The sequence below is a fragment of the Diceros bicornis genome, chromosome 11, assembly GCF_020826845.1.
Source record: "Diceros bicornis minor isolate mBicDic1 chromosome 11, mDicBic1.mat.cur, whole genome shotgun sequence".
NCBI lineage: Eukaryota > Metazoa > Chordata > Mammalia > Perissodactyla > Rhinocerotidae > Diceros > Diceros bicornis.
In genome coordinates, this window is record NC_080750.1 from 20,452,939 (window position 1) to 20,469,439 (window position 16,501).

General features: G+C 34.5%; 1 protein-coding gene across 6 annotated transcripts in view; it reads left to right on the forward strand.

The window, feature by feature from the left end:
* Positions 1-16,501, forward strand: part of ABHD18 (abhydrolase domain containing 18) — a 53,845-nt gene that overhangs the window by 17,450 nt on the left and 19,894 nt on the right. For 2 of the 6 annotated variants that reach the window (XM_058550049.1, XM_058550048.1), the window contains exons 4-7: positions 2,978-3,078; positions 9,238-9,316; positions 11,813-11,830; positions 15,483-15,626. In XM_058550049.1, coding sequence (XP_058406032.1) covers positions 2,978-3,078; positions 9,238-9,316; positions 11,813-11,830; positions 15,483-15,626 — 342 coding nt within the window. Of the gene's footprint in view, positions 1-2,977; positions 3,079-9,237; positions 9,317-9,419; positions 9,505-9,707; positions 9,945-11,764; positions 11,831-15,482; positions 15,627-16,501 lie in introns of those variants that run through there. The other 4 variants (XM_058550054.1, XM_058550052.1, XM_058550053.1 and 1 more) reach the window with 4 other exon arrangements.

Genomic DNA, 16,501 nt, shown 5'->3' on the forward strand with positions numbered 1-16,501 from the left:
GTTTTTAAGCAACCACATGTGTTTCTGTAAAATATTTCTAGCTTTATGGAATTGGATACTTGAGGTATTGTTGGGAGGGGTACAAATGGTTGGGCTTCACATCCCTCACTGCCTTTCAACCAAAATAACTTTACTTTCATCTCTTTGATGTATTAGATATCTTTAGAAGATTTCATTTTTCAAAAGAGTTCCACTGCTAAAAACAAAATTTTGTAAATTAGAAATCCCTCCTCTACACCATATAGCTGTTCCTTCTATTTCTTCTGGATTTAGAACATTTCTCCCTCAAATTTTGCTAAATGTTTTTATTTTCTCTATTTTTTTCCTATTAAGAAATCATAGGCTTCAAATAAACAAACTTAAAGCATACCAAGTAAAAATCAACGCACTCTGATTTCTGTCAAGTTCTACCGCCTAACTCCATTTCCCTCTCAAGGAGGAGTTACTGTTAAGATTTTGGAATGCATTCTTATAGATTTTCTTCCTCTCCACTCCACCCCCCCTAACCTCTCTCACTCTTTTGCTTGGTTTTTAAAAATCCAGATGTAATTCACATACCATAAAATTCACCCTTTTAAAGTGTACAATTCAGTGTGATTTTTTTAAATTATTACATTCCCAAGACTTGCAACCCTCATCTCTTTCACTATCTGAATCGAGAACATTTTTATCGGCCCAAAAAGAAAACCCTGTACCCAGAAAACCCTGTACCCATTAGCTGTCACTTCCCACTTCCCCAATCTCCCACCTGCTAGAAATCACTAATCTGCTATCTGTATGGATTCACCTATTCTGGACATTTCACATAAACGGAATCATATAATATGTGGCCTTTTGTGTCTGGGTTATTTCACGTGCCAAATCTTTAAGGTTCATCCATGTTGTAGCATGTACCAGTACTTCATTCTTTTTTATGGCTAAATAATATCCCATTGTATGGACATAAAATATTTTTTTTATCCATTTGTCAGTTCATGGACGCTTGGGTTGTTTCTACTTTTTGACTATTATGAATAATAATGCTATGAACATTGATGTACAAGTGTTTTTGTGGATATATGTTTTAAATTCTCTTAGGTATATATCTAGGAGCAGAATTGCTGAGTCATGTGGTAAATCTCTTTAACTTTTTGACAAACTACCAACTGTTTTCCAAAGTGCACCATTTTACATATCCACCAACAGTGTATAATGGTTGCAATTTCTCCACATTCTCACTAATATTTGTACTTGTCTTAGCCATCTTAGTGGGTGTGAAATGTATCTTATTGTGATTTTAATATGCTTTCCCTAATGACTGATGTTGAGCGTCTTTTTGTGTGCTTATTGGCCATATGTATATCTTCTTTGGAGAAATACGTATGAAATCCTTCCCCATTTTTAATTGGGTTATTCATCTTTTTATCATTGAGTTGTAGCTTTCTTAATTTTTAACTCTATATTATGTATGGCTCTAAAATAGTTATTTTCTTACCAAATTGCCAGTTATCCCAACACTATTTGTTGAATTATTATTTCCTTTCACATTAGTTTGTGCTGCCTCCTTTATCAAGTAATTATTCTTCTAAAATAGGTAAGAAGAAAACTTTAAAACTATACCAGGAGGCACAAAGATGACAAAATTGTGAAGACATTTTGGATTAAAAATTTCATATTATACACATTAGGTCTCTTTACCATTTTCAAACAATGCAATGCAATTCCAATTAAAATATAGTTTAGAACTTAGGTCCATAAAAGGATCCTAAAATTATTTTGTGAGGAACCATGAGGGTACAATCAGATCAGGAATGTCTGAAAAGGAAGAGCAATGAGTAAAGAATAGTTCAGTCGTATATCAGTGGGCATTATAAAGCTGCAGCATGATCAACACAGTGTGATATTGGTTCAGAAATAAAACATAGGCTAATTAGACTCAATAAAGGATTGAAAATAACTTCCCAAAATATGTAGAAAGTTACCTCATGATAAAGTAGCATTTTAAGTCATTTACCAAAAATGTGGATTATTTAATAAATGATGTTGACATGACTGGCTAGAATTTGTGTTTTAAAAAACTGGATGGGGGCCAGCCCAGTAGCATAGTGGTTAAGTTAGCACGTTCTGCTTCGCCGGCCCAGAGTTTGCAGGTTTGGATCCCCGGCGTGGACCTACGCGCCACTTATCAAACCATGCTGTGGGAGGTGTCACACATATAAACTAGAGGAAGATGGACACTGATGTTAGCCCAGGACTAATCTTCCTCAGCAACAAGAGGAGGATTGGCAACACATGCTAGCTCAGGGCTAATCTTCCTCACCAAAAAAAAAAAAAAAAAACCACCCCAAAAAACAACTGGATGTATATAGCATCCACAGATATAGTTTTTTGTTTGTTTCTGATTTTAATGAAAATATGTGGTGCTTTACCGCTAATGAAATTTTGACTATTGGCCTGATAAAAGATTTTTTATATTAAAAAAATAACTATTTGGGAAAAAAGTTTAGGTGTTGAATGTTAGCAAATGCCTTTTCTATATGTGTAAATATCACACTTGTCCATATTTAATGTGTTGACATGACTCATTACATAAGCAGATTGCCTGAAAATGAGCCATTCTAACAAACTTGATGCCAACTCTTATTTGATTGTGGTAAATTATTTTTATAATTTGTTTGTAAATTGTTCTTATGTTTATTTTTATATTGTTGAATTTTTCTAACTAGTATTTTATTTTCAGTTATTGCGTGTCGTTGTATAAATCAGGTTTATTTATAGTTTATTTTTCCAACTAGACTGTAGTAAAAGATATAGAAGGAAAAGAAATCTGTGTGACTAGGAGCTATGTATTTAGAAAGCAGAATAAAACAAATAGGATACATAGTAGGTGCTGAAAAACAGTTTTTCATTGAATAGAACTTTTTTATAGAAAAACATCTATCATAGACCAACATATCTTAGTCGATGTATGTACATCTTGGTTTTGCTTTTCTTTTAGATTGAAGAGCAGTCAGACTGTAAGATCCTGGATGGACACTTTGTTTCCCCCATGGCCCACTATGTGCCTGATATCATGCCAGCTGAATCTGTTATAGCAAGGTAAGAAATTTTATTCAGAAAGTTAAACTAATAAGTTATTTATATTCGTTTAAAATTATAATAATATCAACACCATGTTATTTCAAATTACTTAACATTATTCCCATTAAATGTAGGATGGGGGAGAGTAAAAATATAGAGCTGTGATATACATTCGAACTTGTTGTTACAGCTTAAAATAGACCACTGTAAATATAAGATGTTTTATATAAGCCTCATGGGACTGCAAAGCTAAAATCTATAATAGATAATCGAAAGAGAAAGAAATCTAAGCATACCACTACAGAAAATCATCATATCACAAAGGAAGAGATAAAGAGAAGAAGACAGGAATAAAGGAATTATAAAACAGCCAGAAAACAATTAATGAAATGGCAATAGTAAGTCCATACCTACCAAAAATCACTTTAAATATAAATGGACTAAATTCTTCAATCAAAAGACACAGAATGGCTGAATGGATAAAAAAACAAGACTCAACTATGCTGCCTATGACAGCCTCACTTCAGATATAAGGACATACACAGACTGAAAGTGAAGGGATGTTAAAAGATACTCCATGCAAATGGAAACTAAAAGAAAATAGAGGTAGCTATACTTATATCATGCAAAATAGACTTTAAGACAGGGATTGGAATAAGAGACAAAGAAGGTCATTATATAATGATAAAGAGGTCAATCCAACAAGAGAATATAACATTTGTAAATATTTCTGCACCCAACATAGAAGCTGAATATATAAAGCAAATATTAACAGACCTGAAGGGTGAAATAGACAGCAATACAATAATAGTCAGGAACTTCAGTACCCTACTTTCAATGATAGTTAGATCATCCAGACAGAAAATCAGTAAGGAAACATTGGACTCAAAGTACACGTTAGACCAAATAGACTTAACAGACATAGAACATTGTATCCAACAGCAGCAGAATACACATACTTCTCAAGTGTGTAAGGAACTTTCTTCAGCATAGATCATATGTTAGGCCACAAAACAAGTCTTAGTGAATTTAAGAAGATTGAAGTCATATCAGGCATCTTTTTTCACCACATTGGCATGAAACTAGAAATCAATTACAAGAAGAAAACTGGAAAATTAACAAATAAGTGGAGATTAAACAACATGCTACTGAACAACCAATGGGTCAAAGGAGAAATCAAAAGAGAAATCAAAAAATACCTTGAGACAAATGAAAATGGAAATAACAACATAACAAATACAACACACCCATACTTATGGGATGCAGCAAAAGCAGTTCTAAGAGGAAAATTAATAGCAATAAACACTTACATTAAGAAAAAAGAAAGATCTCAAACAACCTAACTTTACACCTCAAGGAACTGGAAAAAGAAGTATAAACCAAGCCCAAAGTTAGTAGAAGGAAGGAAATAACAAAGATCAGAGTGGAAATAAATTAAATAGAGTCTATAAAGATAATAGAAAAAGATCAATGAAACTAAGAGCTGATTTTTTTGAAATGATAAACAAAATAGACAGACTTTTAGCTAGACTTACCAAGACAAGAAGAGAGAGGACTCAAAATTAGAAATGAAAGAGGAGCCATTATGACTGATATTGCACAAATAAAAAGGATCATAAGAGACCACTGTGAGCAATTATATGCCAAACAATTCGTTGATCTAGAAGAAATGGATAAATTCCTATAAATATACAACCTACCAAGACTGAGTCATGAAGAAATAGAAAATCTAACACACCAATTAGTACTAGTAAGGAGATTGAATCAGTACTCAAAAACTTCCCCAAAAAGAAAAGTCTAGGACCAGACAGCCATACTGGTGAACTCTACCAAATATTTAAAGAAGAATTGATACAATCCTTCTCAAACTCTTCCAAAAAATTGAAGAGGAGGAATCCTTCTAAATTTATGTTATGAGGCCAGCATTACCCTGATACCTAAACCAGACAAGGACACTACAAGAAAAGAAAATTACAGGCCAGTATCCCTGATGAACATAGATGCAAAAATCTTCAACAAAATATTAGCAAACTGAATTCAACAGTACATTAAAAGGATCATACACCATGATCAAGTGGAATTTATTCCAGGGATGCGAAATGCAAAGATGGTTCAATATCTGCAAATCAATCAATGTGATACACCACATTTTAAAAATGAAGGATAAAAATCATATGATGATCTCAACACACATAGAAAAAGCATTTGACAAAATTCAACATCCATTCATGATAAAAACTCGCAACAAACTGGGTATAGAGGGAACGTACTTCAACATAATAAAGGCCATATATGACAAGCCCACAGCTAACATCATACTCAATGGTGAAAAGCTGAAATCTTTTCCTCTAAGCTCAGGAACAAGACAAGTATGTTCACTTTTTTGTGTGTGTGTGTGTGAGGAGATCAGCCCTGAGCTAACATCTGCCAATCTTCCCTTCTTTTTGCCGAGGAAGACTGGCCCTGGGCTAACATCCGTGCTCATCCTCCTCCACTTTATATGGGACGCCGCCACAGCATGGCTTGCCAAGCAGTGCGTCAGTGTGTGCCTGGGATCCGAACCGGCGAACTCTGGGCTGCTGCCGCAGCGGAGCACACGCACTTAACCGCTTGCGCCACCGGGCCGGCCCCAGTATGTTCACTTTCACCACTTTATTCAACATAGTACTAGAAGTCCTAGCCAGAGCAATTAGGCAAGAAAAAGAAATAAAAGGTATCCAAATCAGAAAGGAAGAAGGAAAACTGTCTCTATTTACAGGTGACATGATATTATATATAGAAAAGCGTAAAGCCTCCACCAAAAAACTGTTAGAACAATTAAACAAGTTCAATAAAATTTCAGGATACAAAATCAATATACAAAAATCAGCTGCATTTCTATACACTAATAATGAACAATAAGAAAGAGAAATTAAGAAAATTCCATTTACAATTGCATCATGGAGAACAAAATACCTGGGAATAAATTTAACCAAGGAAGTGAAAGACCTGTACACTAAAAACTATAAGACATTGATGAAAGAAATTGAAGAAGATACAAATAAATGGAAAGATATTTCATGCTCATGAAAGAGCCAAAAATATACAGTGAGGAAAAGACAGCTTCTTCACTAAATGGTGTTGGGAAGACTGGACAGCCACATGCAAAAGAATGAAATTAGACTACTATCTTACATCACGCACAACAATTAACTCAAAATGCAATAAAGACGTGAATATAAGACCTGAAATCATAAAACTCCTAGAAGAAAACATAGGTGGTAAGCTCCTTGACATTGGTGTTACCGATGATTTTTTGGATCTGACACCAAAAGCAAAGGCAACAAAAGCAAAAATAAATAAGTGGGACTACATCAAACTAAAAACCTTCTGCACAGCAAAGGAAACCATCAACAAACGAAAAGGCAGCCTGCAAAATGGGAGAAAATATTTTCAAATCATATATCTGATGAGGGGTTAATATCCAAAATATATAAAGAACTCATAGAACTCAATAGCAAAAAAATAGTTGATTAAAAAATGGGCAGAGAATCTGAATAGACATTTTTCCAAAGAAAACATACAGATGGCCAACAGTTACATGAAAAAGTGCTCAATATCACTAATCATCGGGGAAATGCAAAGCAAAACCACAATGAGATATCACTTCACACCTGTTAGAATGGCTGTTATCGCAAAGACAAGAGATTACAAGTGTTGGTGAGGATATGGAGAAAAGGGAACCCTTGTGCACTGTTGCTGGGAATGTAAATTGGCGCACCCACTATGGAAAAAAGTATGGAGCTTCCTCAAAAAATTAAAAATAGGACTACTATATTATTCAGCAAGTCCACTTCTGAGTATTATCTGAAGGAAACGAAAACACTAACTCAGAAAGATATCTCCACCTGCATGTTTATTGCAGCATTATTTACTGTAACCAAGACATGGAAACAACCTAAGTGTCTATTGATGGATGAATGGATAAAGAAAATATGGTATATATACACAATGGAATATTATTCAGATATAAAAAAGAAGGAAATCTTCCCATTTGCGACCACATGGATGGACCTTAAGGACAGTCTGCTGAGTGAAATAAGTCAGACAGAAAGACAAATACTATATGATCTTACTTACATGTGGGATCTAAAAAAAAACAAAACAAAACCTTGAACTCATAGAAACAGAGAACAGGAGGGGAATAGGCAAAGTGGGTGAAGGTGGTCAAAAGGTACAAACTTCCAGTTATAAAATAAATAAGTCTTGGGGATGCAATATACAAGATGGTGACTACAGTTAATAATACTGTATTGTATATTTGAAAGTTGCTAAGAGTAGATCTTAAAAGTTCTTATCACAGGAAAAAAAATTTTGTAACTGTGTCTGGTGATGGATGTTAATTCGACTTAATGTGTTGATTATTTCACAATAATATATACATCTATCGAGTCATTATGTTGTACACCTGAAACTAATAGTATATGTCAATTATATCTCAATTTAAAAAAGAGAGAGACTTTGGAAGGTGGAAATGGGAAGTCATCAAGATATATATAGATATTTACCCTACTTCCCTTTCCTGGGTGCTTCATGGTCTCTTATCTCTGCTTCATAACCCACGCCCATGTCATTTCTCTGTGGGTAGGATAGCTTTCTCCGTTTCTCATGCAGATGACAAAAAATAGCTACCACAGCCCCACAGAGCCTCCATGTCCAGAAGCTCAACAGAATCTGACTGCAGTCTGTCCTAATCCCAGATTACCAAAAGAGAACATCTCATTTAGCTAATTTGGCCTACCTCTGGCCCAGTCTGCTGTGGCAGAGGAGCTCCCATGGCCTGTACTCATCATCATGGGCCGCTGGAAAAGACTCTGTGAGAAGATAGTATAGTTTGAGCAGACAGACAGACTGATGAGCCTCTACTGGATGGGTGGTAGTTAGTGCTGTAATAAAAGATTCCTGTTAATTTAAAGCTATTCTCCAATAATGAAGTCTCTACATGCATTACCATAGGACAAAAGGACAGTATAAATAATAGCAGAGATGTCTAGCTTTTTAGGGAAAACATTTTAAAATGTTTTCGTTTCCCCCAAGTCTTCAAAATATCAAGAAGCAGGACGGTGCTAAGAAAGCAACATGAAGCAGTGTTGTTAACATCGGTAGTTTTGATGATGAGACTGAAAATTAAGAGTTCGTTCCCATGAGCACAAACCAGAGATCATCGTCGACCCAGCGTAAACGTGCTTGTCTGTGTTCCATTCAACAATTTATTGACAGTAGATTACTAGTGATATTGCCCTTGCTCAAGCAAAGTAAGCTCAGAATTGAGGTTTATGTTACCTGAGGATGCGGACACCTAAGGTCAAACCTTGAGCTGACAGGGTGCAGTATTCTACTATGATAATAATTTTAAAATGTCAACTGCTAAGGAAATTAAAAAGAGAAGTAAATCAATTTGGAAAGATAAAAAAGTTCTTAAGATAGATGGTAGTGATAGTTGCACAACAATGTAAATATACTTAATGCCACTGAACTGTACATTTAAAAATGGTTAAAATGGCAAATTTTATATTACATATAATTTATCACAGTAAAAAGAAAAACAAGTCATATAGAAAAAAGCATTAAATGAGAGGACCAAAATACTACAATAATAAGAAGACAAATAGAGAAAACTGTGTTTTTTCTGGCATAGATGGCTTTTACCTCCAAGTATCAAATTTTAATAACTCAGATCCTGTCATACACTCCAAGTTGAAAATCAAAAGACATAACATAAACTATTTTATGGATACATCAACAGCTTGTACAGCCAAGCATTATTCCTTGTAAGAGAAAAAGTGGAGCTATCTAAAGAATTCTTTTTTCTAGGACTTAAGCATGTATATTGATGTCTCTACAAAATAAAAAAATTTCATTATGCATTTATAAAGTTGTGGTATTGAGCAAGGTAAAAATTATTGTAATAAATTCTTTGTTTATATTGTAATTGAATGTTTTAATATCCTAACACAAAGCAAATTTACAATATTTTCGTTGCCTGTGGGCAGTTTAATTAGTCAATTACAATTTGTATGTCAAAATTCTGAATGGTCTTTTCTCCCAAATAATTTAATTATGAAACTTTCAAAAATTGAAAGTTTGTATTAAAAGTCTTTTAAAGAGAATTTCACTGATGTGTTTCGTTTTAAATAGGTTCCAATTTATTGTGCCTAAAGAATGGAACAGCAAATATAGACCTGTATGCATTCATCTTGCTGGAACAGGAGATCATGTAAGACTTTATTATAACATTTTAATCCCTAGTTTGTTAACATACTGTCCTTAACAGATGTGGTTATTATATTCTTTAAGTATGTCATCTTTTCTTTCCTTAGCATTACTGGAGACGACGAACACTAATGGCTCGTCCTATGATTAAAGAAGCCCGAATGGCTTCTTTGTTGTTAGAAAACCCTTATTATATCCTTTTGTGATACCTAGAAATCTTTTCTTTTATTTACTTATTTATAGATTTAGTCATCAAAAAGAATGATAGATAGTAACCAGCTTTTCTAAGCCAGTTAAATTTAGTCATCAGTTGAGAAAATACTTAAGAAGCAAGAATGAAAAGAAGTGAAAAATTATTTCATGCCTTTTAAAAAACAACTTAAAGATTGTGCTTCTATTATATAATAAGATAAATTGTGCTTCTATTTCTTGTGAGACTTATGCTGGATTTTAGTATTAATAAGTCAAATGTTTGCTATTAAGGAAACCCTCATGTTTTAAATGCATTTACATTTAAGTATCAGTTGAGGTTTAGAATAGTTCTTAACTTGATTTTCAAGATGACATCAGACAATTCCCAGAAGAAGAAACGAAACTGATGCACAGATATAAAGAAATGTTCAACATTACTGGTAATAATAGAAATATAAAGTTAAAGCAACAATTACCAAAGATTTAAAAAATAAAACACAGTAGTCATGAGGCTATTGTGATTGGCCTTATCTCGTTACTGATGATTGTGAAAATCAGTTCAACCCTTTGGGAAAGCATTTTTACCGTATGCATCAGGAGCCTTAAAAAAATCTCACATCCCTTGACGGAGTGATTTTGGGAATTTTATTTATTTTATTTATTCTGGGAAATTTAGTCTAAGGATAAAATACTAAGAAAAAAGTGACAGGGCCGGCCCCGTGGCTTAGTGGTTGAGTGCGCGTGCTCCGCTGCTGGCGGCCCAGGTTCAGATCCTGGGTGCGCACCGATGCACCGCTTCTCTGGCCATGCTGAGGCCGCGTCCCACATACAGCAACTAGAAGGATGTGCAGCTATGACGTACAACTATCTACTGGGGCTTTGGGGGAAAAACAATAAATAAATAAATCTTAAGAAAAAAAGTGACAGAAAAGAGAAAAGATATTTATACGGCTTTATTTATAATAGTAAAACATTATAAATAGCTTAAATGTCTAACAATAGAAAAATGGTTGAGAGCCAGCCCTGATGGCCTAGCAGTTAAAGTTCAGCATGCTCTGCTTCAGCAGCCCGGGTTCGGTTCCTGGGCGCAGAACCACACCATTTGTCTGTCAGTAGTCATGCTGTGGCAGCCGCTCACATGGAAGGACCAGAAGAACTTACAACTATCCACAACTGTGTACTGGGGCTTTGCGGGGGGGGGGGGGGGGGGGGGGGAGGAAGAAAAAAAAAAAGGAGGAAGATTGGCAACAGATGTTATCTTAGGGCGAATCTTCCCCTGCAAAAAAGAAAAATGGCTAAGTTGTGGTTCATAACACGGTCATGTACTGCATAATGATGTTTCAGTCAACGACAGACCACATATGTGGTGGTGGTGCTATAAGATTAGTACCATATAGCCTAGGTGTGTAGTAGGCTATACCATCTAGGTTTGTGTGAGTATACTCTGGTGTTCCCAATGATGAAATCACCTAACCTCACATTTCTCAGAATGTATCCCTATTGTTAAGTGACGCATGACTGTATTGGAATATTATGCAATTGGCTGTGTTATGTTTATTGCTCTACCACTTACTACCTGTATAACCTTGGACCTGTTACTTAATCTTTTAGTACCTCAATTTTTTTCATTGGTAAATGGAAATAATCTCTGAGGTTATTCAGAGTATTAAATTGTTAATACTGTCTAGAACAGTGCCTGGTGAATAATAAGCATTCAGTAAATTTTAATGGTTAGTTATTGTTAAAAAGTTTACAGTAATGTATGAAAAGTATTTATAATGCAAAAATCGGATATAAAACTCTATGCTATGACATAGTTATGCAAAAAACCTAAAAACAGAAAGTCCATAAAAAAGCTGTGCATAAGGAAAAATACTGGAAAGAAATACACCAAAATATTAATATGGTTGCAGATAAAATAGTTTTTCTTCTAATATGCTTTCTGTATTTTCTGTAATAAACATATAAATGAAAGAAAACAAACCAATAAACTTCATTTTAAAATTAAGTTGAAGATTGCACAACCCTGTGACTATACTAAAAACATTGAATTGTACACTTTAAATGAGTGACTTGTATAGTATGTGATTATATCTCAATAAAACTATTAAAAAATGAAGAAGAAAAATAAGTTGAAAAACCTGAGAATTGCTAAATAGCCTATTTGAGGTAACTAGAAAACAGTTATTTCAGTATTAAATTGTCTTCAAATTTAACTATTTTGCTTAACTTAATGTGTTTTGAGACACAGAGTATATTTAATTATTTTAAAACTTTCTCTTTGACCCACGTTCTTAAATGGCTGCAGGAAACCCAAGGACCAAATGTAAGTATATGTCACCTTCATTTTTGCAGTCTTTATACCAAATTTTCAGCAATATTAAAATTTTTGGTAGTCTTCGGTTAACCACTTCTAAGTTTAATATCCAAGGGTTATTGGGGGAAGAAATCCTGTTATACAACTGTATTTAGGAATGTTGACTGAAATTTTTATTTTAAGCTGTTTGTATTTTAAATGTCTGATGAGATAGATAAGAAATTTTAATAGGCTGACTGAAGATATATTTTATTTGTAAAACTATAACTGAAGAAAACTATAAAATGTTTTCCTTTTTAAAGTACATTTATTTTGTGAAATTAAACACTATTCTTTTTATTCTTGCAATGCTTAGTATAGGTAATCTGAAGGTAAACTTCCTCTTTCTCGTCTTGTAAAATGATGAACTTTGAAGGCAGTTTTTTTGCATTTCCATAATCAGTGTTTTGTTTCATTTGGGTTCATTCAATAAATATTTGACCCTAGACACTGGGAAGACAGCAACAATAAGACAATGTCCTTACTTTCATAGAACTTATATTCTAGTATGGGAGATAGATAAAAATAAATAAGATAATGAAGAAAATAAAGCAAGGCAATGGGATAAAGAGTAATAGAGGGCAGGTGCAGGGTTGGAGCAGTATTAGATATGAGGCCATGATATAATGAGAAGGAGCCACCAAGGTGAAGATCTGGAGGAAGACCAGCCTCAGAGGAGGAATAGTAAATGAAAAGCCTAACGCCAGCACAAGGTGTGAGAGTAGTACAAGAGGAGGTCAGAGAGGTAGGCTAGGGCCAGATTACAAAGAGCCACCATGATTTGAATTTTACTGTAAGTGCAGTGGAAAAACTCTGGAGGATTTCAAGCAGAGGAGTCATCTCCTTTGTTTTTCAAGGCTTATTTTGGCTTACTGGGGCAGGAGTAGCAGCAGAGAAATAAAATAGCTGTTACAATAATGCAGGGGAAAAAAGTGACTTTAAGGTGGTGGCAGTGAGATGGGAAGAACCTCTAATGGGTTTGAGATATAATTTAGAAATTGAAATGATAAGACCTATTGGATATTGTTGGTAGGAAATCAAAAGTTTGGCTTGGGCATGTTAAATTTATCATGTCTGTTAGACCTGCAAGTGGAGAAGGTAAGTAGGGAGTTGGAAAGTGCTGGAGAGGTAGATTTAGAAGTCACATGTTCTATGTGGTCATGATAAAGAAGTATAGATGAAAGTGGGTTGGGGTGGAGGCAAACCAATATCCTGTGAAGGATAGTTTAGAATAAACTTAGTGAAACCTTGTGAAAAATTAAAGTCCAAGCTAAATAGTTCAAGAATTCTTTTTTGTTTTTTTGTTTTTTTTGAGGAAGATCAGCGCTGAGCTAACATCCATGCCAATCCTCCTTTTTTTGCTGAGGAAGACTGGCCCTGAGCTAACATCTATTGCCAGTCCTCCTCCTTTTTTGTCCCCCTTTTCTCCCCAAAGCCCCAGTAGATAGTGGTACGTCATAGTTGCACATCACTCTAGTTGCCGTACATGGGACACCGCCTCAGCATGGCTGGACAAGCGGTGCGTCGGTGCGCGCACGGGACTGAACCCCGGGCCGCCAGTAGCAGAGCGCGTGCACTTAACCACTAAGCCACGGGCCGGCCCCCTCAAGAATTCTTACTCTAGAACCAAGCTCTGAATTCAGAACTGCGTTTGCCATTTTTACCCTGTCTATAGGTGGTTAAAAACGAAAAAGAGTTTATTGAGTTGTGGGAGGCAGCATGGGTTTAATAGAAAGACTCTGACTTTGGAGTCATACAGACATACTAATTGTATGACCTTAGCCTCCTAAGTAACAGTTACCTCATTTATAAAGTGCAAATACTATATAATTTCTTGCATGCAGAATTGTTGTGAGAATTATGTTTACAAAATATCCTATCACATAGTATGTACCCAAGAAATAAAATAATGCTCCAGTGTATTTGATTTTTCTCAAATAATTCATCATAAGTAAGGAATGGCTTGCAATTTAAATAATAATAAACAGTTCTCTTTCTCTTTTTTAAAGCCATCTTAAGCCTATTTTCATCAAAAGTGGTTAAATAGGGGCTGGCCCGGTGGCGCAAGTGGTTAAGTGCACGCGCTCTGCTGTGGCAGCACGGGGTTCGCGGGTTCGGATCCCCGGCACGCACCCACGCACTACTTGGCAAGCCATGCTGTGGCGGCGTCCTATATAAAGTAGAGGAAGATGGGCAAGGATGTTAGCCCAGGGCCAGTCTTCTTCAGCAAAAAAAGAGGATTGGCAGATGTTAGCACAGGGCTGATCTCCTCACGAAAAAAAAAAAAAAAGTGGTTAAATAACAACTATTCCAGACTCTCACATCAGTAACTTGTATATAAAGGAGCAAACTGAGGTGGACCTGAGAATTCAAACTTCTATACCAGGCCAAAATAATCAGGGGATTTATGTGATCATAAATAGAACACTTAAATGAAGATAGAAAACAAATATAAGGATAAATGGGCTTTTTTTGATGAATCCATGAGTATGATCTATTTTGACAAATGATAGCATAGTTTCCATAAAGAGAAACCTTGCCTTAAGGACTTAGAGCTCTGAGAGGATGTGATAGGACTCTGGACATAGCTCTTTGGGGGCCAGAATTCTGTTTTTCACAACTTGGCATTCCTATGGCACCTGGTTCTTTGCACATAATTATTCTATGTAGGCATATAATAAATAAGCATTGATAAAATGAATTTCTGTACACTTGAACAAGGTTTCATCCAATATGATGGATGTATTCATACAATTATGTAAGTATGTCTTGATATGAATTAAATTTTGAAAAATAGATTCTAGCTTGGTCCCTTTAATAATAAAATAATAATATTTTTTATCACTATATGAGAGTGCTTATGGAATCAAAAAGATGTATTTAAGTACCTTTATAAGGAAATGTACTTATATATAAAATCAGTTTCTAAAGACAGAAAATTCCAGGTGAATTGCTCTTTATTTGAATTAATCAAAACATGTATTTTTATAATTTATTCTTTATAATTAATATTCTCTATAATTTATTATTATTTATTATAAATAATTTATTATTTATTATTTATAATTATAATAATTTATATTCATAAAATGTGTATTTTGTGAAAATAAGCAACATATTTAAGATTTAAGATCAAGTAATACATGAGCCTAGTATTAGGTTAAATTCTTTTACATTGCTTTTAAAAAATTTTTAGGCTTTAAATTCTATTGTAACAATTTCTTTCTGTGGGGGGACAACTATCAATTTGCTTTTCCGTATATCAGTGGTGGTAATTTAACTAAAAATTGGCAGTATAGAAATATTATTTTCCCATAAATATTTTTTTCAGTGCTATCAAATAAATAAGATATTCTTTTCTGGACTTCAAAATAGTTAAATAGTTGAAATTCAATGAAGATTATATGCTATACAGCAGATGTAACTTTTTAAAAATAAGTTTTAGGTGATTAATACGTGGAACAATGTTAGCAGCCCTCTAATTCCATCGGTTTATTCCATTGTTTTACTTAGCCATCTGGTCCTTTAAAAGAAAAACATGAAGTCTGGCTGCCTGTTGTAAATTTGCATATATTAAAATGTAAATACATAAAATAAATAATTTGCTCTTTTGTTTTGTGAGGCTAGACGGTCCAGCTTAAAAAACGTGTCTGACCTTTTTGTGATGGGAGGAGCTCTTGTTTTAGAATCTGCAGCTCTCTTGCACTGGCTGGAGAGGGAGGGTTACGGCCCTCTAGGAATGACTGGAATATCCATGGGAGGACATGTAAGCCTTTTCATTTTAACTGATATTTAACTGTGGTTATGTTTATAAGATCTAGGGAATCTAGTTATTTTAAAAATTGACTTTAGGTACAGAATTAATTTTAGTTTTGGTGAAAGCAGAAATAGATTCTAAATGTTTGTTCCAATTATGAAGTAATGATATTTTTTGTATGATTAATGTAAACATTGATTGTACTACTTACTCCACAGTTATAGCTCAGGTATTGGATTTATTTTATTAAAAGTTGATTATAAAACTTAACTTTTCAAATCTCAAATATAAATTCCTTATTTTACCATTAAATTGGTGAAGAAAGCTATTTTGGAAAATATTTTTCATTTATCTCTTATCTCTATCCCCAGTATCACCAACCTATTTTACCTTTGTCTTCTAAAGTGTACTAAAATGGCCTCCTATTTGGTTTCTGTGTCTGTAGTCCTTTCTCTCATTAATCTTTTTCCTAACAGTTATTCTCCACACTATAATTAGAGTGATCTTCCCAAACCTGATCTCTGCTCTCTCCTGCTCAAAACCTGCCAAAGGCTTGCTGTTGCACTAGGCTCTAGTGATGCCAGGTGCTAGCGTCTTTCTAGTGCCCCCTCACTCCCTTTCACCTAGCCAAATAACAGCTTGCCCTTCTGGTTCCAGTTTAGAGCTTGCTTCCTACAAGAAGCTCTTCCTTATTCCCAGTGTTACGCCAGACTATACTTCATCTCTTTAGTATTTATTTCACTGTACTGTGACTACTTGTTCAGCAGTCTGTGTCCTCCATGGAGCAGTAGGTTTAGCATGGGCCAGTAATATGCTCTGGTTCATTACCTGGACATATTAGTCACTCAGTACATTAAAAAATATATATATATATAGTTTTATAT